At 35.8% G+C, this 24,228-nt stretch overlaps 1 protein-coding gene across 4 annotated transcripts in view; it reads left to right on the plus strand.

The window, feature by feature from the left end:
• The window catches only part of TBC1D32 (TBC1 domain family member 32), a 199,939-nt gene that overhangs the window by 84,632 nt on the left and 91,079 nt on the right, over positions 1-24,228 (plus strand). For all 4 annotated transcript variants that reach the window (XR_004299994.1, XM_032407977.1, XM_032407976.1 and 1 more), the window contains one exon: positions 10,216-10,304. Coding sequence is in view for 3 of the 4 variants with exons in the window: in XM_032407977.1 (XP_032263868.1) it covers positions 10,216-10,304 (89 nt within the window). In the remaining variant the exon portion in view is untranslated. The remainder of the gene's footprint in view (positions 1-10,215; positions 10,305-24,228) is intronic.

Below are 24,228 nucleotides of genomic sequence, written 5' to 3' on the forward strand. Positions count from 1 at the left end.
CTGTCTGTTATCCAGATTGATCTCATCCAGTACTGTGACTTTAGTTGTATATGGACAGTTCTGACCTATATTGCTCACCTGTCAAATCTATACTCAGATTTCTACCAGATAATGGACATCTGGAACACTGATGGGCATCTTAGTCTTACCCCTTCTAGAACTGAATATAATGTTTGTTTTTTTTTCCTATTTTAAATCAATTCCATTTCCTGTTTTCCTATCTCAGCATACGGCACCATCATCCACATAACTGAATGCGCTAGAAACCTGGAAGTCATCACTGACTTCTCTATCTATATATGCGATTAATCACCATGTATAGATTTTTGCCTCCCTAATAACTACATCTTGTTTACTTTTTTTATTCCTATTAAGGCCACCTTAGCTCAGACTCTTATTTGTTGTCTAGATTACTTCAGTGAGATCCTAACTGCTTTTTTTTCCCCCAGTCTCAACCTGTAATTTATCCTCCTGCTGATTTACTCTCAAAGTGGTCCTTTAGAAATGAAAACCAGATGTAGTAATTCTATTTAAAATCTTTGCTGACTTCCTTTCGCCTCCATGCGTAGCCATGTTCCTTTGCCTGACATACAGCTTCTCCTTGTTTCTCAAAGCCCTTTTTTTTCTCTTGTCACCTTCCACTCTCTGATTTCCAGGGTCTTCGAACAAGTTTCTTCCTTTCTCTGGGATCTGGAAGCTTTCTAAACCTTGCTTTTTGGCTATATAGTATCTCCTCATTTTTCATGCTTTACTCAAAAGAAGTCGTCTCATATGTCACAGTATTGTATAATTACTTTTGCATTTGTCTCTCCTAATGGACTATAAAATCCATGAGGGGAGGAACTGGATTTTATCTTTTGCCCAAAAAGTCTAGCAAGTTGTTGTTTTGTTTTTCTTTTGCTACTGTGAGCATGGTAGGTTCTCAGTAACTTCACTGTTTTATTAATTATATGATAGGGTCTTAATGATCTTGGCCCTTCTTAGGCTTTATTCAAAAGAATTTAAATTTAGTATCTTTCTGTTTTCTTTGGGAGTCCTGTCACAGGAACCCTAGGAAGTTAAACTGAGGAACCGTGTGTGTGTGTGTGTGTGTGTGTGTGTGCATGTCCATGTGTGTGTGTATGTGTATTTAACTGCACACATTCATGGGTGGGCTTACTTTTGTGGATGCTTTCAAACTTGCATTTAAAAAAATGGTATAATGAACTCCCATATACTCAACACTAAACTTTAGCTTTTATCAACATTCTGTCAGTGTTCTGCCATCTATTCCCCTATTCTTAACCAGTTTCCTCTCCTTTAGTCCTGCATTTTTTTTCCTGGAGAATTATAAAGCATATTTTAGGCATAATGCCAATTTATCTGTAAATAATTTATTATGTATCTTTAAGTAATAAGGACCTCTGGGTTTTGTTTTGTTTTGTTTGAATTACCACCTTGTAAACCATCATGGCTTTAATCATATCTAAAATGTTAGCTATAATCCTTAATATTATCTAATATGTGGTCTATATAGAAGTTTCCTTTTTCTTAAGATGTCTTTTTTTTTTTTTAATAGTTGGTCAAGTCATGATCCAAACAAGGTCCATACATTGCATTCAGTCATTATGTCTTTTACATCTTTTTTCTAAAACAGTTCTTTCTTTGTTTCCATGTCATTGATTAATTGGAAAAACTGGGTTATTTGTCCTGGGTTGCATTGATTCATTGTTTCACCAGGAGATGTGAAGTGGTGATTTTAGTTCTGTCATTCTTTCTGTATTTCACTGGAATTATTTAAATAATAAAGGAAACCCTGAAAAAGTTTTTTTTTCAGGAATGGCAGAATAAATGCTTGACTATTTATAAATTCTCAAAGTAGTGAATTGGTCTAGTAATCTCCAAAAGGGATGTTTTTTATTAGTATCATTATGAGCTTCTAGTTTTTATATGTATATGTTTCAATCCAGTACAGTTAATCATTCTTGCTTTTGATAATCAAGATATTCCTTGGCTACGGAGTCCTTCTGACATGTTGTTATTCCTGTTTGATATATTTCTCATGTAAGATGTTCTGGGCTCATTGTATACATTTTCTGTCTCAGTCCTGGAATTGGCCATCTTCAAAGAGTTGTTCCTTTTACTAGGACTTGCTATTTAGAAACTATAACCTGGACACTAGAAATGTTCATTGTTTAGGGCTGTCATTATTTCTAGTCCTTTCAGTGGACAGCTGAAGAGTATAAGTATTTTTTTAAAGAGAAATTCATCATGAGCCTGTATTGATTTTTTTCTTAGATTTTTTCTCTTTCACTGAAAAGCTTGGTTACTAATGACATGAATGAAACTACTTATTTGCTTTTATTGTACAGTGTACATATAATAGTTTCAGAATAAAATAAGATTAGTGCATGCATATTGACATTTCATTTCAGTTAGTTTTGTTATTAGTATTTATGCCACCAGGGATTTGCAATCAAAATGTTGTGTTTTAAAGTTACTTGAAGTAAGTAAATCTCTGTTCTGCCTCGTTATGCCACTAACTTAATAGACTTGTTTTAGAGTGTTCTAAATTGAGAGGTTGTTTTACCTTTTGTATTAATTTTGTCTTTTCGATTCTTACATGATTTAATGTTCTTTTAAAATATGTGACTCCAATATGTAACAAGGTATAGTCACAGAATGTGCTTACATATTAATCCCTTTTGTCCTTTCTCACCGTATGTATGTATTGATCTTCATTATAATAGCAGCTAGCTCCATGTAGCTATTTAAATTTAAATTAATGACAACTAAATAAAATTCAAAATTTCTCTCCTTTAAGTTCTATCCACATTTCAAGTTTTCAAGTACCCACTAGCCATAGGTGGCCAATGACTACCACATTAGATAGCACAGACAGAATATTTCCATCATTGCAGAAAGTTCTTTTTTATAGCACCCTTATAACTAACACTTTTTATTAGTTTTTGGCTTATACTTCAACTGTTACTTTACAACTGTTGCTTTAAAAAATAATATATATTCTTTCCCTCCAGACTTAAGCAAAAGATAGTATGCTCTAAACACTGTCCTGTCTCTGCATTTTTCTTTTAATTCTTTACCTTTGAGATTACTGCATACCAGTATGTAGAGCTCTGCCCTTATCCTTTTCTACAAATGCTTGGTATACTGTTGTGCTAGAGTTTATTCATCCAATCATCTGTTGGTGGACGCTGGATTCTTTAAGGTTTTTGCTATTTAAAGTTATGCCAAAATTAATAGCTTGGTTTATGTTTATTGTATTTACCAGTGTGCCTATATATTTTTTCTACTCTGGCATAACAACTTGCTACAAACTTAACAAATTAAAACCACACAATTAGGAGCTCACAATTTTGTACATCAGAAGTCTCGCACGGTGTTTCTGGGTTTTGTGCTCAGAGTATTATAAGCCGAAATCAAGATGTTGGCCAGGCTAAGTGCTATCTGGAGGCCCTGGGGAAAACTGCAATTCCAAATTAATACTAAGCAGAATTCAATTTCTTAGGTTGTAGGACTAAAGTGCCTGGCTTTCTGCTGGCTGTCAGGCAGGAGTTGCTCCTGGGGCTTTGTTCAGTGGCCCTCTCCATTTCAACAGTGAACAACACCCCTCCTGTCAAATCCCTTTCATGCTTTGAATCTCTCTGACTTCCTCTTCTGTGAACAGCCCCGAGAAAATTCTTTTCTTTTGAATGGCTCTTGTGATGATATCAGAGCCACTCGGATAATCTCCTATTTTAAAATCAATTAAGGACTTCCGCAAAAATCTCTTCACAGCAATACATGCATTAGTGTTTAAGGCCTCAGAATCTTGGGAGCTCTTAAATTCTGCCCACTATAGAATCTTTGGGATAGATTTCTAGAAGTGGAGTCACTGGGTTGAAAGGTAAATTCATATGTAATTTTAGTATATATTGCTAGTTTTTTTATCCACAGGGAATAATCTTTCTGCTTTCCCATCAATGAGATATAATAGTGACTGTTTTCTAGCAGTCTCATTAAGAAGTTTATGTGATCACAGGTTTAGATACCTGTCTGACAGGAGAAAAGTATTAATGTATGTTTTTCTTGTGAACACATTTTTTCATATGCTTAATGGCCATTGGTGACTTCTCAGTGGTGTTTCAATTTATTTTTATTAATTTTCTCTTTGTTTTCTTTTTCTTACTTTTGAGGAATTGTTTATATTTTAGGGATGTTAGACCTTAACTTCTTATCATTTCATAACAGATATCTACCAAAACTCTAGGTCCTGCAAACAACTCTCAAGTTGTACTTTAATAAGTTAAAGGTCAACAACAAAATATTCTGTCCCTTTAACACATATAATCTTTGATTGTTTTTCAGTTCCTATCACTTAATTTCCAGCTATATAAGTGATGTATTAGGTAGGACCCCTTTGGTTATTGGAAAAACTCCATTTGAATTAGTTTCAGCGGAAGAGGAAATTTATTGACCTGCATAAGAAAATTTATTGGCATGCAATGGAAAAAAGACATTCTCTTCAATAAATGGTGCTGGGAAAATTGGACAGCTATATACAGAAGAATGAAACTCAACCATTCTCTAATACCATACACAAAGATAAACTCAAAATGGATGAAAGACCTCAATGTGAGACAGGAATCCATCAAAATCCTAGGGGAGAACTTAGGCAGTAACCACTTCGGCATCAGCCACAACAACTTGTTTCAAGATACATCTCCAAAGGCAAGTGAAACAAAAGCAAACATGAACTTTTGGGACTTCATCAAGATAAAAAGCTTCTGCACAGCAAAGGAAACAGTCAACAAAACAAAGAGGCAACCCACAGGATGGGAGAAGATATACTACAGACAAAGGGCTGATATCCAAGATCTATAAAGAACTTCTCAAACTCAACACCCAAAAAACAAGTAATCAAGTCAAAAAATGGGCAGAAGACATGAACAGACACTTCTCCAAAGAAGACATACAAATGGCTAACAGACACATGAAAAAATATTCATCATCATTAGCCATCAGGGAAATTCAAATCAAAACCACATTGAGATACCACCTTATACCAGTTAGAATGGCAAAAATTGACAAGGCAAGAAAAAACAAATGTTGGAGAGGTTGTGGAGAAAGGGGAACCCTCTTACACTGTTGGTGGGAATACAAGTTGGAATAGCCACTTTGGAAAACAGTGTGGAGGTGCCTCAAAAAATTAAAAATAGAGCTACCCTGTGACGCAGCAATTGCACTCCTGGGTATTTACCCCAAAGACACAGATGTAGTGAAAAGAAGGGCCATATGCACCCCAATGTTCATAGCAGCAGTGTCCCCAATAGCCAAACTGTGAAAAGAGCCGAGATGCCCTTCAACAAATGAATGGATAAAGAAGATGTGGTCCATATATACAATGGAATATTACTCAGCCATCAGAAAGGATGAATACCCAACTTTTACATCAACGTGGATGGGACTGGAGGAGATTATGCTAAGTGAAATAAGTCAAGCAGAGAAAGTCAATTATCATATGGTTTCACCTATTTGTGGAATGTAAGGAATAGCATGGAGGACATTAGGAGAAAGGGAAAATGAAGGGGGGGAAATCAGAGGGGGGATGACCATGAGAGACTATGGGCTCCAAGAAACAAACTGAGGGTTTCAGTCGGGGGGATGGGTTAGCTTGGTGATGGGTATTAAGGAGGGCACGTACTGCTTGGAGCACTGGGTGTTATACGAAAACAATGAATCATGGAACACCACATCAAAAACTAATGATGTACTGTATGGTGACTAACATAACATAATAAAATAAAATAAAATTTAAATAAATAAATAAAATCTTAAAAAAAAAGAAAATTTGTTGGCTCTAATAAACATCTGCAGCTTGTGTGGAGTAACAGTGTGGGAGATAACTGAGAAACTTGGATGCCAATACCAGTGACAGGAGTATTCCATGTTCTTAACAAGAGGTGATAGCTGATTATAGTTCTCTTCGCATAACCAAGGAGTATAAACAATTATTTAACCTAAGGGTGAACTTGCTAATTGTCAGAGCTGACTAAAAGTGGGATAGGCTGCCTTGGGATTCTGTTAAGTTCCTGAGTTCTTTTTGGTGGAGATACTGCAGATCAGATCCAAGAACCTATTGGATGGCTGTAGTACATAATCTTTAAGCTCTTTGTCAACCCTGAGAATATGTTTGCAGTATTTAGCATAATGCCTGGCACACAGTAGATGTGCAGTATATGCTAAATAAAATATTTGTGGACTTCGTTATGCCACAAGAGCAAAGAACAAAACAAAAAACAAGGACAAGTAGAAATAGAACTTCGAATGTAGTCAGGTTCACATCTGTCTGTCTCTCTGTGTCATTTTGTCCTGTTACTACTCTCTATCTTGGCTTTATTGAAAGCTATACATAGTGTAGTGGTTAAGAGTTTGTATTCTGAAGCCAGACTGCCTGGATTAGATTCTCAGTTCTGCCTTTTACAAACTATATGACCTCAGACAAGGTAAACTTTAATTTTCTGTTAAAAGAGAGCAATAACGTTCCTATCCCAGGGTTGTTGTGAGAATTAAGTGAAATATAAAAGTTTAAGTCACTGCTTGGCAGGTAATAAATGCTATAGAATTGTCTGGTATAATTATCATTAGTGTTTTCTTCTTGAGATGGTGTTCTCTATAGGAGAGTACATAGGACTACCTGTTACTCTGTACTGACATCTTCACCATTTCCCCTTGTCTTTGTTTCCTATGGCTACCATAACAAATGACCACAAACTGGGTAGCTGACAACAACAGAAATTTATTCTTTTACAGTTCTGGAGGACAGATGTCTAAAATCAAGGTGTTGGGGCGCCTGGGTGGCTCAGTCGTTAAGCGTCTGCCTTTGGCTCGGGTCATGATCCCGGGGTCCTGGGATCGAGCCCCGCATCGGGCTCCCTGCTCGGCGGGAAGCCTGCTTCCCCCCCTCCCACTCCCCCTGCTTGTGTTCCCTCTCTTGCTGTCTCTCTCTCTGTCAAACAAATAAATTAAAAAATAAATAAATAAATAAAATAAAATCAAGGTGTTAATAGGGCCACATTCCGTCCAAAGACTCCAGGGGAGAATTCTTCCTTGCCTCCTCCAGCTTCTGGTTGTTCCAGGTATTTCATGTCTTGTTGCTACATAACTCCAGTTTCTGCCCTCCATCTTCACAAGGCTCTCTCCCTCATCTCTCTTAAATCTCCCCTTGTCTTTCTCTTCTAAGGACACTTGTCACAGTCTTAGGGCCCACTTGGGTTAATCCAGAATGATCTTATCTCAGAATTCTTAATTACCTCTTCAAACACTCTTTTTCCAAATAGGGTAACAATCATAGGTTCTGGAGATTAGAATGTGGACATATCTTTTGTTGGGGGGGGTCACAATTTAACTCACTATGCCATCAAATAGGAGAGTGGCCTTTCCCTCTACTTCCCTCCTGTAGACTGAACATGTACCCCCCAAATTCATATGTTGAAACCTAATCCCCAATGTGATATTTGGAGGTGGGCCTTCAGGAAGTGAGTAGTATCTTTAAAAAAAAAAAAAAAAGAAAAAAGACTCCGGTTTTGCACAGTGGCAGTATCATAGCCAATGAGGTTTATCCGAGGTGCTGCAATTATGGCTGATTGAAAAAAAAATAGACTCTAGAGAAATCCCTGACCCCTTCTGTCATGTGAAGGCATAGTGAAAAGATGACTATCTATAAACTAGAAAGTGGGTCCTTGCCAGACACAAAATCTTCTGGTGCCTTGATTTTGGACTTCTCAACATCCAGAACTGTAAGAAATAAAATTTCTGTTGTTTATAAGTCACCCAGTCTATGGTACTCTTGTTACAGCAGCCAGAATGGATTAAGACCCCTCCCACTTGAAAAATCCCAAGGAAGAACGTTGAAGGTTGAGTTTTCTTTGGGGATGCTCATGGGCTAACCAGTCACAAGCCACTCCTACTGGTGCAGGTGCAGGAGTATTGGCATTATGACTGATCTCTCCCTCTCCTTTCACAGCAGGCCCTCAGGCATGTATGTATTTATGTGAATGGATATTCCTTTGTTTTCCTAGTTTTGGTCTCATTCTGGCCTACTAGATCATTGAATGTATTTTCCAGCTGGACAGTATCCTTTGAAAGAATTTCAGACTTGTTTTTGTTTTTGTTTGTTTGAGTCCCAGGCCTTACTTGCCACTAGCTCATTGTAAGGAAGATGCTGCTTGATTTAGAAAAGTGATTGCCTTATTGACACATGTTGCAGTGCTTAGAAACTGAAGTTCTCCATAAGGCAGGCTTCCCAGGAGTTTCGTTTTCTTCCCTAAGTGGTGATCCATCAGTGTAATCCTCTTTAAAGAACAAATTATTTACCGTAACATTTGTTCTCTGAAAATGCATTATCATTGATAGATCACTGCAATCTACTCTTCCATTAGCTTGCTGGTAATACATTCTCTCTTTTATTCTTAATATATCCAGTACTTAGGTATGGAACTAGAACTTTATAGAGTCCCAAAGTGTCACTGGCTGTCAAAGTCTGAGCTTAGTATTCAGATAGATGGACAAATTTCAGTCAACTATACTAGTATCCTACTAATGAAGAGAAATCTGTAGTAATCCTTCCAGAAGCTACTATGCATAGAACTGATTGGCAGATTCTCTTCTCTCAGATAAGAGAAGACCAGTGATACATAATTCTAGATTAATCTGTGAAGATTGTGATAAAACAGTGATCATTTCTTAAATTATTTTAAGCAGTAAAAATACCTCTTTGAAGCAACACTTGGCAAACAAGTTTCTCCATATATATACTGCAAAGACTACTGAATAGTATCCAGGTGCTGGACAAGTCAAGCAGAGCTCAACGGCTCTGTCACTGTGTTTAATCAGGACTGTCAGAGGAGAAATTAGGAAAAAGAAGAGAGTGGGTAAATTATTGAGAATCTGAATGTGAAGCTGGCAATAGAATGAATTACTTAGTTCATGTTCTATCATAATGTTTGAAACAAGAAGTGCCCAGCTAAGAAGCAGACAAAATGACAGATTTTAAGATAGCAATTGTTTTATTCTTCATGTTAGGCAGTTTATTTAATATTTGCTGATTATAAACTTTTGTGTTAGTACTTACACATTTTTACAAGATATCCGTAGAATGATAATAAATGCATTCCTAGGTGTTAGCTATAAACTTTTACTATACAAGTTGACACAAAATCCAGTTTTTACTATGTTTCGATTTGTGTTTTTCAAATTTTGAAAGATTCATTATTTCCTCAACCTTGCAAAGTCATTTCCATGCTTCTTATTTATTTGATCATATGACATTTGTACTATCATCCACATAGACCTCTGTAAATATTACATGACTTTACTCCCTAGCAAAACCTTCATTTTGACCTATCATAGGTCACAGAAGTCTTCAATTTGAACTCACTGGAGGGTAGCAAGTTTCTTGGTTAGGAAAATGAACAGTGAGAGAGACAAGTATTCATCTGTGAACAAATTTCTTAGGCCTAAACCCAAAGAAATACACAAAGCAGGGCATTATAAAAAAATACTTTTAGAGAGTGCTCAAAATCGCATAGTTGGCTTACATGGTCAGGGCTTGGGATGGCTGGTGGCACCTGGGTCATCAGGTTCTCTCTGCACTTGCATCATGATTTTTAAGCCTGGCTACACATTGCAACAACTTGGAAGTCTTTTAAAAGGATATTAATGTCAGAATCTGACCCCCAAGGATAGTGACTTAATTGGTCTGAGGTAGAGCCTGGGCATTATTCATATATTTATATGTATATATAATTTTTTTTAAAGTTCTCTAGGTAATTCCAATTTTCAACCAGGGTTGGAAACCACTGATTTACATGAGCAGAGACTATCAACAAAATCTCAGCTACTAGATAAAACTATTTAAATCCACTGTTCATGCTTTACATTTGTAGATAAGTTGCTCATGCAGTACCAGAATGGGGTAGAAATTAGTGATTCTCCACTTTGGCTAAACATGAGATGACTCATTTCAGGAACTTTGACAAATCTTAATACCCAGACACACCTAGACCAATTAATTCAGAATCTCTAAGGGTGAGACTTGGGCATCTTTTTTTTTTTTTTTTAACCTCTCTCTAGATGATCAAATGTAAAGCCAAGTTTGAGAACCATAAATCTAAATAAATCTTTGTTGAGTTGATTTTTCTTTAAATGGTCTCACTCCAGCTCTTTCTTTTTCAGGATATTATAGATAGACTTACAATTTTGAATTCAGAAGCTAAGATTCGTTCTTTATTCAACTATGAACAATCACACATCTTTGGTCTAAGGTAAGGTGCTAAATTTTACCTGAGGTACATTTTCTATCTTGCAGAAACAATTAAGCATATGTTCTATATACTTTCAAAAAGTATTGAAAATGAGCAGATTTTTAAAGCATGTTTAAAGGTAAGTTGTAACTTTAGACAAAATAAATATAGCTATTAGGTTTTTATATAATGGCTTTTGTCTACATTTAGGTTCTGTATCAGTACAATGTCTTCCACTTTTGTTTGATTTACATTACAAATGCCTCTTTAAAAAGAGGCATTTTGCATACTCTTCAGTTTACTTGGGAGTCAACTGGGGTTTCCCTGGGTTGGTATTTGATGGAACTCCTTCCATAATAGAGACTTGAAAGAGGCCTGAAAATGCATGATTTATCTTGAGGCTCAAATTTTGCTCCTCGATGTTAACCATTACTCCTTAATCTCAGTTTTCCCAAGGTTTAAACCTTTTTGGTCATATATAGACCTATAATTTGTTTTCCTACCTATAAATTACCACTTTTAAAAACAGCGGAATAGGCTTGTGATTCTTTTTTTTTCCCCTTTCTACTAGCAAAGTAACTTTTTCAGCCAACAGGGAGGGGGTCAGTGAGAATGCTCTACCTAAGAAATAAAGCAATCACTTTTCTAAAATTAGAATCTCTGATGGTAGTATATATTATAGATCTTATACTCAAACTTTGTTTTTTTTACCATTAATAGCTGAGTTTCATTTTTGGACTTTTAGTTCAAAGAAGGTAGAAAAATTGTAGCTATTATAGTTCTTTGAGTGGTGTGTCCTTTATCTCAAAATGTATTTTCACATTACATTTTAACTTCTCAAGTATAGCATCAGGTACCTCATGTAGCAATGATGAAGAATACTAGGAAGAATCTATTCAGTAGAACTTGCCTCTGCGTGGCAAGTATATTTCTGAGTTTTGTAGTTATAGAATATAGATTCTAGCCTCTTTTTACTGATACAGTGAGTGAATGTCTTTTTCTTTATATAAAAAATAGTAGTATTTTTCCCTAGTATTCTTTTTCTTTTTTCCTTTTTTTTTTTTCCCCTAGTATTCTTGTTTAAAAAATAATAATAGGATTTTAATTCATGTAAAAAGCCATCCAAGAAGTAAAATGCCCCAGGGAATAAAATATATTAATTTGCATAGCATGTGCTTTTTTCAAATGGAATGCATACATGTAATATGTATGAATGATACATGTAATAGAGTTGTGTAGTATGGTGGTATGGTGGTTAGATTAGCAACATGGACTCTCGAGTCAAGACTGCTTGCTCTTACTAGCTGTGTGAGTTGGGATCTCAGGTACCATCTGTAAGACAGAGGAAAATTATATTATTTACCTCATAGAACTATTATGAGAATTGCATAAGAAAAATTAAAATGACTTAACAGTGCCTGGCATGTAGCAAGCACTATAAAAATATTCATAATAGATGTAGTAGCAGTAGTACTTCAAGTGTTTGTATCTGCTTGCTTTATATGATTTTTGTGTTTGACTAGGAAGTAAATTTTATCTTCATTCTTTCAGTACGCCAGTAGTCTTCTACATGCTGCCAAGTAATTTGCTATATTTACAGCATCAGCAATAAGAGAAAGAAAAAGACCAAATCATTTTCTGAGGAAAAGTTTGTATTTTATTTTTTGTGCTTTTTAAACAAGTTTTTCTTTGACAATATGTTTATTTCATTGTATTTCAAAGTTTATGTTCATAATATTCAGTTATATTTTTAAGTCATACATTTGAGGTTAGATACTTTACTTTCTTCTAATAATTTCAGTCTAGCATTGATCTTTGGGGCCCAATAGTGATAATTTATATCGTAGCTTTGTATTCTATAAAGCTTGTGGTTCTCTGTGTTTTGGATCCTTACCTACATCATTTTCTTTACTTTCTACATTGGTTTTGTTTCTAATTGTACCTTTATTATACTGTTCCCTTCAGTAGATCATCTCATGAGTGTATTTGCCTTCTATACTTAGCACTGCTTGTTCCATTCACTTTTTCCCCCTCTGAATGAGGGTAAATTTAATACAGTTTCTGTAGGTTTGCCACAGCACTTAGATGAGGCTAATACAGGGCTTAGTGAAATGTGGATTTTCACTTTTTTTTTTTTTTTTAAAGGTTTTGTTTATTTATTTGACAAGGAGAGAGACAGCGAGAGAGGGAACACAAGCAGGGGGAGTGGGAGAGGGAGAAGCAGGCTTCCTGCAGAGCAGGGAGCCTGATGCTGGGCTCAATCCGGGACTCGATCCCGGGACTCCGGGATCATGACCTGAGCCGAAGGCAGAGGCTTAACCGACTGAGCCACCCAGGCGCCCCATGGATTTTCACTTTTTAATAGAATCACATTCTCTGTAAATTTCTGAATTTTTATTTGTTCAGATCCTAGAAATCTTGTAAATGACTAATATATGAGAAGGTTGCTCCTCTGATTAGCCCTCCTATCCTCTTTGTTTCCACTTCTAGCCTGTCCTTTTCTAATTTCGGTATCTGGGTGCAGACATGCCCTCACATGTTTCATCTTACAATGAAACACACTCAAAAAGAAATTTCTCTTGACCTCCTGTCTCTGAAGTCACTGCCCTGTTTCTCTTCCTCTCACCACAGCAAGTAATCTGTACAAACCGTCCCCACTTGCTCACCTCTCTTTACTTCTCAGCCCACTTAGATGTGACATTGACTCTATTAACTCTGTCAGAATTGCACATCCTGTTCAAGTCGCTTGTAGCTTCTGTGCTGATGAGTGTAATAGATTCTCCTCTTTTTAATTCTCTTCTTATTATAACTATCAGCATTTGATGGAGTGGACCATTTCTTTCTGTGTGAAAGTTCTCTTTGCTTCTGTGACACTTCCACAGCTGCTATTTTTTCTCTTTTGCATTTTCTAAGCAATTTTTAGAATTTGGAATACTAAGGACTTTGTCCCAGTTGCACTTTTTCCTCTTTGTTCTACCCCAAGTTCATCCACTTACACCTTTACCTTTAAGTATCCTGTATGTCTGTGGGTGCCCCACAATTTATATCCCTAACCTAAATCATTATTCGGAGTTACCAGGTTCAAATATACAACTCTCTCTTGACATCTCAATTCGTACATTTCTCGGACATCACAAACTTAACATGTCTAAAACTGAACTTTTGGATCTTCTCCCACAAAAACAAACAAAACAAAATCAATCTTCTATTTACATCTCATTAAGTGGCCCAACCAACTATTCAGTTGCTCAGTCTTGAAAGTCATCTTAACTTTTTTTCTTTGTTTTTCAAACAGTGATTTATCTTTATTATAAAGAAATTAACCAACACAGGAGACTAATTATAATACATTAAGAGACATTCTTCCTAACTCTGAAAGTAACATTATTTTAAAAAATTTTAATTCCGGGGCCACCTGAGTGGCTCAGTTGTTAAGCGTCTGCCTTCGGCTCAGGTCATGATCCCAGGGTCCTGGGATCGAGCCCCACATCGGGCTCTCTGCTCAGGGGGAAGCCTGCTTCTCCCTCTCCCACTCCCCCTGCTTGTGTTCCCTCTCTCACTGTCTCTCTCTGTCAAATAAATAAATCAAATCTTTAAAAAAAAAAATTTTAATTCCAGTGTAGTTAACATACCGTGTTATATATTAGTTTCGGGTGTATAATACAGTGATTCAGCAGTTCTATATTTAGTGCTCATCAAGTAAGTATACTCTTAATCCCCTGCACCTATCTGAAAATAACATTAACATTGAGGAAAATTATTCTGGACATCTTTCTGTGCATGTACATACAGAAGAATAGATATATGGAGATTATTTTATAAAAATGGAATCATAATATTTAAATTTACCATTTTAATTTAAATTTTAAATTCCAACTGAATTTTATAGAAAAGAAAAACTAGTGAGACAGAAGAAATGGCTGAATTTCAAATAACTTTTTTTTCACTCCAGGTGTTAGTATTTCCCCAGAGATTCCTCTAAGTTTAAGAAAAAAAAGATTATGTAAAACATTTCAAGTGGTTTGAACATTATATTTCACTTTTAGACAGTATTGATTGACTCTCTACTATGAGAGATGAGGACGTTATTGCTCTCATTGGCCTCCCACCTTCCCTGTGTCCACCTGTGTTAGAAGGATGTTCTGCCATTTCCTAACCTGCCTTCCTAAGTCCTCGATCTTATTTTCTTCTCTACCCAGGAGGGAGATTAAACTAATCCAGGTTTCTTAGTGTAGTGACATGAGATATGCAGCACTTCTTTAATATGACTGCAGATTAATATTTATAATTGTTAGTTTACTCTTCTCTACTTCATTTACTCTGTTAATATTTATTGAGCGCTTGTTATGCTCTGTGTTAGATGTAGGGGATGTAATGATGAGTAAATAAGATGTGGTGCTCATTCTCTTTAACCTTACTACCTAATGAGGAATCAGATACTAAGGTAATAAAAAAGTGAGGTAATTAATGCAGAAAAAAAACACATCCTTATAAAGCTCCCCACCTTTGCATTTTAAATAACTGGCAGTTCCAGACTTCCTTATGTGGCTTTCAGCTCCATAATATACCTACACCTTTCCTATGTACATTATTTTCCACCTTTCCTCAGCCTGAACTAATGCTGAATAGGTTAGACTTCTTCTGAAGCCAGTGTTTATTATTGCCTGTATACCTATTTTTTTTGTCTTGAATATTGCTTTCACTTTTGTCATCTTATAAAAATTTAACTCATCCTTCAAGGCAAAGCTGGCTTTATGAATTACTTCCTCTGTGACTTACAACAGCACACTTTGATCTTGTCTTTTCCCTGCATGTCCTTTGCCTTTATAGTCGTTCCCACAAATTTGATATTTATTTCTCACCCTGACTAAAACTTAAACTTCCTAAGGGGAGATCATTTTCTTTGACTTTCATGTTCACCATATTGCTAGGTACTTTTTGATTATTTGGTTAACATTTATTTGCTAAAGCTGTTGGTTTTTTTTATTTAAGAAAGCTGTACATTTTTTGAAAAGTTTGGGTGCAAATTATTTTCTTGAACATTGCCTTTTACAGACAACAATTAAGGCACCTTGGGGTTCTTATCCTCTATAATTTCTTTTTTTCCAAAGTTGAGGCTTAGTTAAGATATATAATTGACATATATCAGTTTCAGGTTACAACATGATTCAATATTTGTATATATTGTGAAATGGTCACCACAGAAGTCTAGTTAATATCTGTCACCATACACATAGTTAAGAATTATTTTTCTTGTGATGAGAACTTTTAAGATTTACTCTCTTAGCAACTTGCAAATATGCAATGCAGTATTAACTACGGTCACCGTGCTATACATTACATCCCCATGACTGATTTATTTTTTAACTGGAATTTTGTTTTTGACTCTCTTCACATATTTCCCCCACTCCCCACTCCCACCTCTGGCAATTACCAGTCTATTCTCTGTATTTATGAGTTTGGTTGTTTTGGAATTCCACATGTTAGTAAGAACATACAGTACTTCTTTCTCTGCCTGACTTATTTCACTTAGTATAATGTCCTCAGGGTCCATCCATGTTGTTGCAAATGGCAAGACCTCATTTTTTTAATGGCTAAATAGTATTCCATAGTATATATACTACATTTTCTTTAGCCATTCATCCATTGGTGGACATTTAGGTTGTTTGCATATCTCGGCTATTGTACATAATGCTGCAGTGAACATGGGGTGCATAAATCTTTCCAAATTTTGTGTTTTTGTTTTCAGATGAATACCCAGAAGTGGAATTGCTGGATCATGTGGTAGTTCTATTTTTAATTTTTCGAGGAACCTCCATACTGTTTTCTCTAGTGACTGCACCAATTTACATTCCCACCAACAGTACTGCCATTCTGATAGGTGTGAGGTGATATTACTGTGGTTCTGATTTGCATTTCCCTGATAGCATCTATTCATGTAGCTATTGGCCATCTGCATGTTGTCTTTGGAAAAATGTCTATTCAGATCCCCTGCCCATTTTTGAATTGGATTTTTTTTAATATTTTTGGTGTTGAGTTGTGTAAGTTCTTTAAATATTTTGAATATTATTAACCTCTTATGAGATAAGATTTGCAAATATTTTCTCTCATTCAGTAGGTTGTTTTTTCATTTTGTTGATGATTTCCTTTCCAAGTTTTTGAGTTTGATGTACTCCCACTTGTTTATTTTTGCTTTTGTTGCCTTTGCTTTTAATGTCACATCTCCTGGAAACTTTTGATCCTGCTCATCATGGCTTAGTAGTAAGATATTATTAACCATCTTTAAGTTAGAGGAATGTTATGCTCATGCCTAAATTATTTCAATATAAAAACTGTATTTCATGGAGAAAGAATTATGTCATTCAGTATTAATAGTTTTCTTTATATGAAACTACAAATTAAGTTTTAATTACAGAGTCTAGAATTGCACATTTTTAGCAACTTAAATCTTATATAGTAATTTTTCATTAAATACACACATTAAATTTAATACGGTTAAAGAAATGTTAGTATAGTTCTCCTAAAACTTACTCCTTCTTTATTTGAAACTCTCATGTGGTCTGTTGTTAGTTTTCTTAAAAAAACAAAAAAACCTCTGAAATCTTTATTTATAGAACACCCTTTAAACACCTATAGAATGCCCATAACAGTAAATTATATACACAGTATAACAGGTTTTGTTTTTTTTTAGATTATTTATTTATTTGAGAGAGAGAAAGCAGAGCAAGGGAGAACAGGAGTAGCGGGAGAGGGGCAGAGTGAGAGGGAAAAGTAGGCTCCCCGCTTCATCAGGGAGCCTGATGCAGGGCTTGATCCCAGGACCCTGGGATCATGACCTGAGCCGAAGACAGACGCTTAACTGACTGAGCCACCTAGGTGCCCCACAGTATAACAATTTTATCTATGACTACCTTCTTTGTAAAAAATCTGACCTATAAGATGACTTTAAGATGAAAAGTAAAAAGTAATTTTCAGTTTAGAACCAGTGTAGTTATTTTAGCAAACATAGATAAGTGTTAATATTCCATCAGAACAAATCATGAAATTGTTTATTCCCAGTGACCCAGATGCTAACTAGACTTAAATTTGATTAACATTAGTAATAAGCAATTTTAAAATTATCTCTTGCAGTCTTTTTTAATATCAGAAATTAGATACAATCTGACTACAAAACCATCCACATTTTGGATTTTGTATACACATGTACTTGAGCACATAAATACATATACAATATTTAATTTAATTTGAAGAAAACAGATGATCTATTACTAATTGACATCAGTAATGTATTCAAAATTCTTATTTAATCAAAGAATTCCCATTTTTATAGAATAATTAGAAAATAATGAAAACAAAACAATAGTTGTTAGTCTTCTTCTTAGAGATATTTACCATTAACCTCTTCATGCCAAAATTTTTCATGTTTTAGCTGGATATATATATTTTTTAAATGGTTTTATTGTTTTAACACTGCCTTTTTAATTTAATTTTAAATCATCCTGTCATACCTATAAATGTTAATGTATACCATAATTTTAAAGGATTGAATAATATTCTAGTATATGGATGAATCCCAGTTTTCTGTGTTTAGATGTGTAGGTTATTTTTTAAAAATTGTACATTTTTATAAATATCTCTATGCCCATAATTATCTTTACAACAAATCATTAGAAATGGACTTGCTATGTTAAAAAGTTAGGCACATTTCAAATAGATTTCTATCTTCCCTCTTTTCACGACTCCTTTTACTTTACCTCTCTGTACCATTTTATATTCCACCCACTATTGACACCTTTTCCTTTCATTAACTTGTTTATTCAGAAAATATTTATTGAGTTCCTATTAAGTGCTGCACTGCTGTCTACTGTCTTTTTAAGATTTTATTTATTTATTTTAGAGAGAGAGAGTGCCCGTGGGCAGGGAGGTGCAGAGGGAGAGGGAGAGGGAGAGAGAGATGATCTCCAGCAGACTAAATGCTGAGTGCAAAGCCTGACAACGGGGCTTGATCCCACAACCCTGAGATCCTGAAGCAAGCCAAAATCGCAAGCCGGAATCGAGTCAGACGCTTAATGGACTGAGCCACTGAGGTGCCCCTATCTATGGTCTTTCTTGGGGATTCTGTGACTTTGTTCTTTTTATTTCTGGATTCTCTTTTCTCCTTTGTTTTTGCTGATTCTTTTTCCTCTTCCTCTATTTACCCTTTCAATAGAATTCTCTTCTCCTGTATGTCTTCAGTACATTTACCTCTTCTCTGCAGTGGCTTCAGTTATCCCTCTTTACTGACTATACTCCGGTATCTATGTATCAATCCTTAGCTTTCCCTTGATCATATGTCCAGATATATTGAACATTAGGCTGTGCATAGCATGCAAGGTCAGCAAACTCAGTATATCCAGAAATTATACTCTGTATTTACGGGAGTCCAAACTAACCTCTAGCTTCAGGAGATCCCAGAGCACTTTCTGGAATAGATATGAATTTGGTATCTAGAGCAAGTGAGTAGGCTCTGTACAGCCTCTGCTCACATAGGTTCATGGGCAAACTGACTCTACTCCCCTCTTCTCCTCCCCAGATATGGTTGAATGTGCATCGGAAACTTTAATCTCCAGATTTGGAGGTACAGTTATTGTGTGTGTAATCCATGTCCCATTCTTGGATTTGATCACGACAGGGAATTGGGCATTGCATCTCCGCTAGCTAGTTTGTATGTGGTGATCAGAAAGAAATCTTTTGTGTTGGATTTTGTATTGTTTGTGTATATCTTAACCAATACATTTGATTACAGAGTTAATGAATAACTTATAGAATTTATCATAATGCATACATGGAAATATTCAGAATGTTAGTAGAAATGAAATGTGTTGATTCAATGTATTTAAGGAAGAAATCCTCGGAAAAAGGGGCAGGATAAAGAGAAAGGGCTTGTGACTTCAGGCATGAGGTAAACAAAAAACATGGTTCAAATTTCTTCAAGTGGAGATGGTAGCTAAGACTGAACTTCACAGAACCATCCAGGGTACCTGGATATTACCTACATATTAATGATGTAATATTTGAAAGTGACATACAAGGTATGTTAGTAATTAAGAACAGAGAATTATTTGTGTGGTGAGATTTGATTTGGGTTATTAGCAGACTCCTGGGGGAATCTGTAATATTCAAGATACATTCTAAAACAAGTGAAAGTATTAAAGAGGGCACGTACTGAATGGAGCACTGGGTGTTATACACAAACAATGAATCATGGAACACTGCATCAAAAACTAATGACGTAATGTATGGTGATTAACATAACATAATTAATTAATTATTTAATAAAAATTAAAAAAAAAAAGTGAAAGGATTAGTCTCACAACCCTGAGATCATGACCTGAGATGAAATCAAGAGTCAGATGCTTAAGTGACTGAGCCACCCAGGCCCCTCACAATACATTGTTATCTATTAAGAATGGTGACCAATTTGATTCTTAACGTTTAGCACAAAATCTTGCGTGTCTTAGGAGTCTGGTGACCCTGGTTAACAGTCTTTGCCTTGAAGTTCTGAGTATACTTTGATCTTTTTTTCCTCCTTCCCCTAAGAATAGTTCCATTTTTGTAGGTCAGTAATGCAAGTTTCCTATTATTAAGCCTAAATCCTTTGCCCAGGAGGAATTTTGTTTCAGGTTTCTTATATAAGCAAGATAAGCTCATTTGGGATGCCAAATTGGCATTTAGATCTTTTTTTTTTATAACTTCTTTACCCAAAACATTTTTCTGTATGATGAAAAATTAAATCATATTGTTTCATTACATTAGAGATAAAATTTAATAAGGTAAAAAGAACGTTTTAAAAAAGACAATTTAGAGCTTAGAAAACAAATATATTTGTTTTTGTTTTATCTACTTGAGCAAAAGTAAAGGACTGAGTAAGGGTCCAGATTCTGTGTAGCTTAAATTTACTTTCCACTTTCAGCACAGAATCTATATTTATCTTTTTTGGCAGAGCAGCTAGAAAAGATACTAGTTCATGGTCTATGTCACATCTACCAAACACTATTTTTTATTTACTTTTATTAAAGTAATAAAGGTATAGAGTACCTGGGTGGCTCAGTCGGTTAAGCGTCTGCCTTCAGCTCAGGTCATGATCCTGGGGTCTTGGGATCAAGTCCCGCATCAGGCTCCCTGCTCCTCCACACCGCTCATACTCTCTCTCTCTAGTGGATAAATAGAATCTTTAAATATAATAAAGGTATATAGTTTAAAAAGCCAAATAGTATGGGAAAAGCATTTGAGAATGAAGAGTAGTCCTTTCCCCATCCTTCTCTACTCCCAAGTCCCAGTCCTCAGAGGCTGTCACTTTCGACTCCTTGAATTGGTTTTTTCTGGCATTCATCTCCAGATTTTTGAGTAACATGTTTATACTATGTTTTGATTTTTAAACTTTAGATTTTATCTTGTCATTAGAGATTTAGAAGCTTAGGATTTAGATGTCCTCTGCTTTCCCTCCTTCCCTGCTTTATAGTTTTATCACAAATCTGATTAAGTCACTATTAAAAGCTTATATTGTACCTCGGAAACAAATAATACATTATATGTTAAAAAAAAAGAAGAAGAAGATAGCAGGAGGGGAAGAATGAAGGGGGGGAAATCGGAGGGAGAGACGAACCATGAGAGACTATGGACTCCGAAAAACAAACTGAGGGTTCTAGAGGGGAGGGGGGTGGGGGATGGGTTAGCCTGGTGATGGGTATTAAAGAGGGCACGTTCTGCATGGAGCACTGGGTGTTATACGCAAACAATGAATCATGGAACATTACATCAAAAACTAATGATGTATGGTGATTAACATAACATAATAATAAAAAAAAAGCTTATATTTTTATGTCTATATAAATATTATTTCTTTATGGGCCAAGTAGTATACTCTGACTATATTTCATTTTTCCTAGTACTTTTTTCCCTGAAGTTAATAATTAAATGATTTTACACTTGCTTCATTTTTTATGTATCTACTAATGTTTGCCTAGACTACCATTAAAAAATACACTGCTGCCTCTGTTACGGCATAGCCTAGTCCTTACATAGTTCTCACTATGTCCTAGGTACTCATACTGGTTTTACATTTAAACACTTAATTTCAGAACAGCCCTTTAAAATAGGTACTCTTATCTCCCATTTTTACAAATGACCATAGAAAAGTTAAGCCATTTGCTTGTGGTGACACAGCTAGTAATTAATGAAACTGGTACTGAACCCAGATAGTCTGGTTCCAGAGAATGTAATACCTGACCCATAGATTGTAGTGCTTTACAACATAAATGTCAAGATGCCTTACAGTCATTCTTTTTTTTTTTTTAAAGATTTTATTTTTTTATTTGAGAGAGAGAATGAGATAGAGCATGAGAAGGGGGAAGGTCAGAGGGAGAAGCAGACTCTCTGCTGAGCAGGGAGCCTGATGCAGGACTCGATCCCGGGACTCCAGGATCATGACCTGAGCCGAAGGCAGTTGTTTAACCAACTGAGCCACCCAGGAGCCCTACAGTCATTCTTTCCAATTATGTTTTTATAGTCTCAAGGTTTTCACATTCTTGAGGGCAGGGACCATGTCCTATTCATGTTTGTGGAAACATACAATAAGCTAAAGGACATCAGGTAACATAGTAGCTTTTTTCCTTGTATCACATCCCTTTGTTTCATTTTGTACTGGAGGATCTTTTGGCCCTATGTGTCAGCCCTCTGGGATTTCCCTTCATCATTCAGGGAACTGCTTTTTATTTCTCTTCTGAGCTAGATCCTCTTTTACCTAGGATCCAATTTCCTGTTTCTTGGTTTACTTACTCCTTGTTTTGATGGAGACATTTTCTTACTAAGAAAGGATGGTGTGGAAGTTTTTCAAGAGTGGTAAGGGATGGAACCTTCCATAATATAACTGGAGGAGTTACAAACCAAATTGATAGTTGTAAATGATTGAGTAGGCCAGGAAAGCTAAAACCCAAGGTAACAAGGGGAGGCGCAGAAGCAACTTTTTGTGTCACAACATTTTAGAAGTACTAGGAACCAGAGGCGCCGACGTGGATATAGATGGAAGTAGAGGACTAGGTGAAAGTCTAAGACTTTCAATAATAGGGTTGAAATTAAAAGATTCAGGTATGCCTCACATTCTTTTTACTCCTACTCCATTCTTTCCCTCTTTTGGTAGAACATTGGAGGTTTACCTTCTGGAAATCATGAGTCAGAGGCAGTTAGTGCAGCTGAGAGAAAAGGGTATTGTGCTGAGAAGGGTTAACTGTTACTCTCAGCCAATTCAAGAGCTATTATTCTATTATTCCTTTCCTATTCCTATTATCTCTCCTTTACTTTATTATTCCTTTCCTCCCCAAATTTATTTTTCTTAGTATTAATAAGACATCTTTTTTCCATTTGCTTGCTTTTCCCTGTATATTTAGCAGTAATATATCTCAAGATGTTCCTATAAAATATAACAATGTCAGATATTTACAGCATTGCTTACTGTGTTCCAGGTATGAGGCCAAGCACTTTAAATATTTTGAGTCATTTAAACCTAAGAGCATTAAAGCTCCAAACAACAGTGATAGCAATAAACGTTCTTTCACTAGCACAAAATAATTTCCCTCTCACAAACAAAAGTGCCCTTACCCTCTTCCCTGACAGGGAGATCTAGAGTCTCTTCAATGTTAGCGTAAATCTCTAGGTGATTTTCATTCTTTGTTAGTTCATTTACAGTCACTTACTCATATCCTTTAGCCTATAGACTAAATTACAAATCAACATCCTATGTAAAATAGGTGGTAAAAGAAATCAAGAAAAGGAAATTGGTTAATACCTAAGTTTTGCTTAAACTAGAGCAAGGTTGAAAATATGGTTAGCTACTGTAGTCCTCATTTCTACAAGTGGATATGAGGCTCTAGTTGATATTTATACCTTCTTTACCCAGTTACTTCATTCTGTTTTCCCTTGATACCCAACCAGCCTGAGCTGGTTAGGGTTTTTTAATCTAGTAGGGCAACCCAGAGCTTCCTTGTTGTGGTTCTTGAGTCCTTAGTGGTCTTATCTGTATTAAGCTGCATTAGTCTTCCTTAACTTTTATTGCTAGATATGGCAATATTAGGAGGCAATACAGAGTATTCCCTGGACACTACACTTGACTTTCCTGTGTCTCTATTGCACAATAGTAGGGTTTTTTTGTTTGTTAGTTTGTTTTTATGATCATGGTCAATCCCTCTAGCCTACAGAGTTACTTTATTTTGCTTATTGTTCCAGGGTTTTGAGGAGCCTCAAAAGGTTAGAGGAATGTTGTGGTAGAAGTATAGAAGTATTCTTTTTTAGAATAATATCTCAAAACTACGGTCTTCCACCCCCATGCTGCATCCTACAGAGTTGAAGGGTGAGAAAACCATAGAAAATGATCATTTCTACTTCTACCCTTTAGCTCCTAGACCCATATTACAGTTCTGAAACAGCACCATATATTGGTTGGTGGTAGTTCAGAGTATCTTGTAGGACAGCACTTCAGTATTGCAAGGTATTATGTCCTACATGAGGCCATACTGAGTTTTCAACATGCCATTATACCACTATCTAAGATTGGCTACTTCAGGGAGGGAAGGGTACATTATAAAACTAGTGGATATTGTGGATGTTTGCTCACTGCTTCTTTTGTTGTTAGTTTCTTGGTCAAAAGTGTTGTTTTATAGATGCCATGACTTAATTTAGCACAATAGCTAAACTTACATAGGGAATTATCCATGATTTGAACGACATGAATTCTCTCATCACAGATGATCTAGCTAGGTACCACTGAGTGCCCAAATTGCAAAAGAGGACTCAAAATATAGCACATAATCTGGAGAGACCAACCAGCTATCTATCTAGTGGCAGACTAATTACATTAAATGTCTTCTTACACCTCATATGAAATTTGACATCCATGGCCCCCATGGTTCTC

Source organism: Phoca vitulina, unplaced genomic scaffold (genome assembly GCF_004348235.1).
Source record: "Phoca vitulina isolate PV1807 unplaced genomic scaffold, GSC_HSeal_1.0 scaffold9, whole genome shotgun sequence".
Taxonomy (NCBI): Eukaryota; Metazoa; Chordata; class Mammalia; order Carnivora; family Phocidae; genus Phoca; species Phoca vitulina.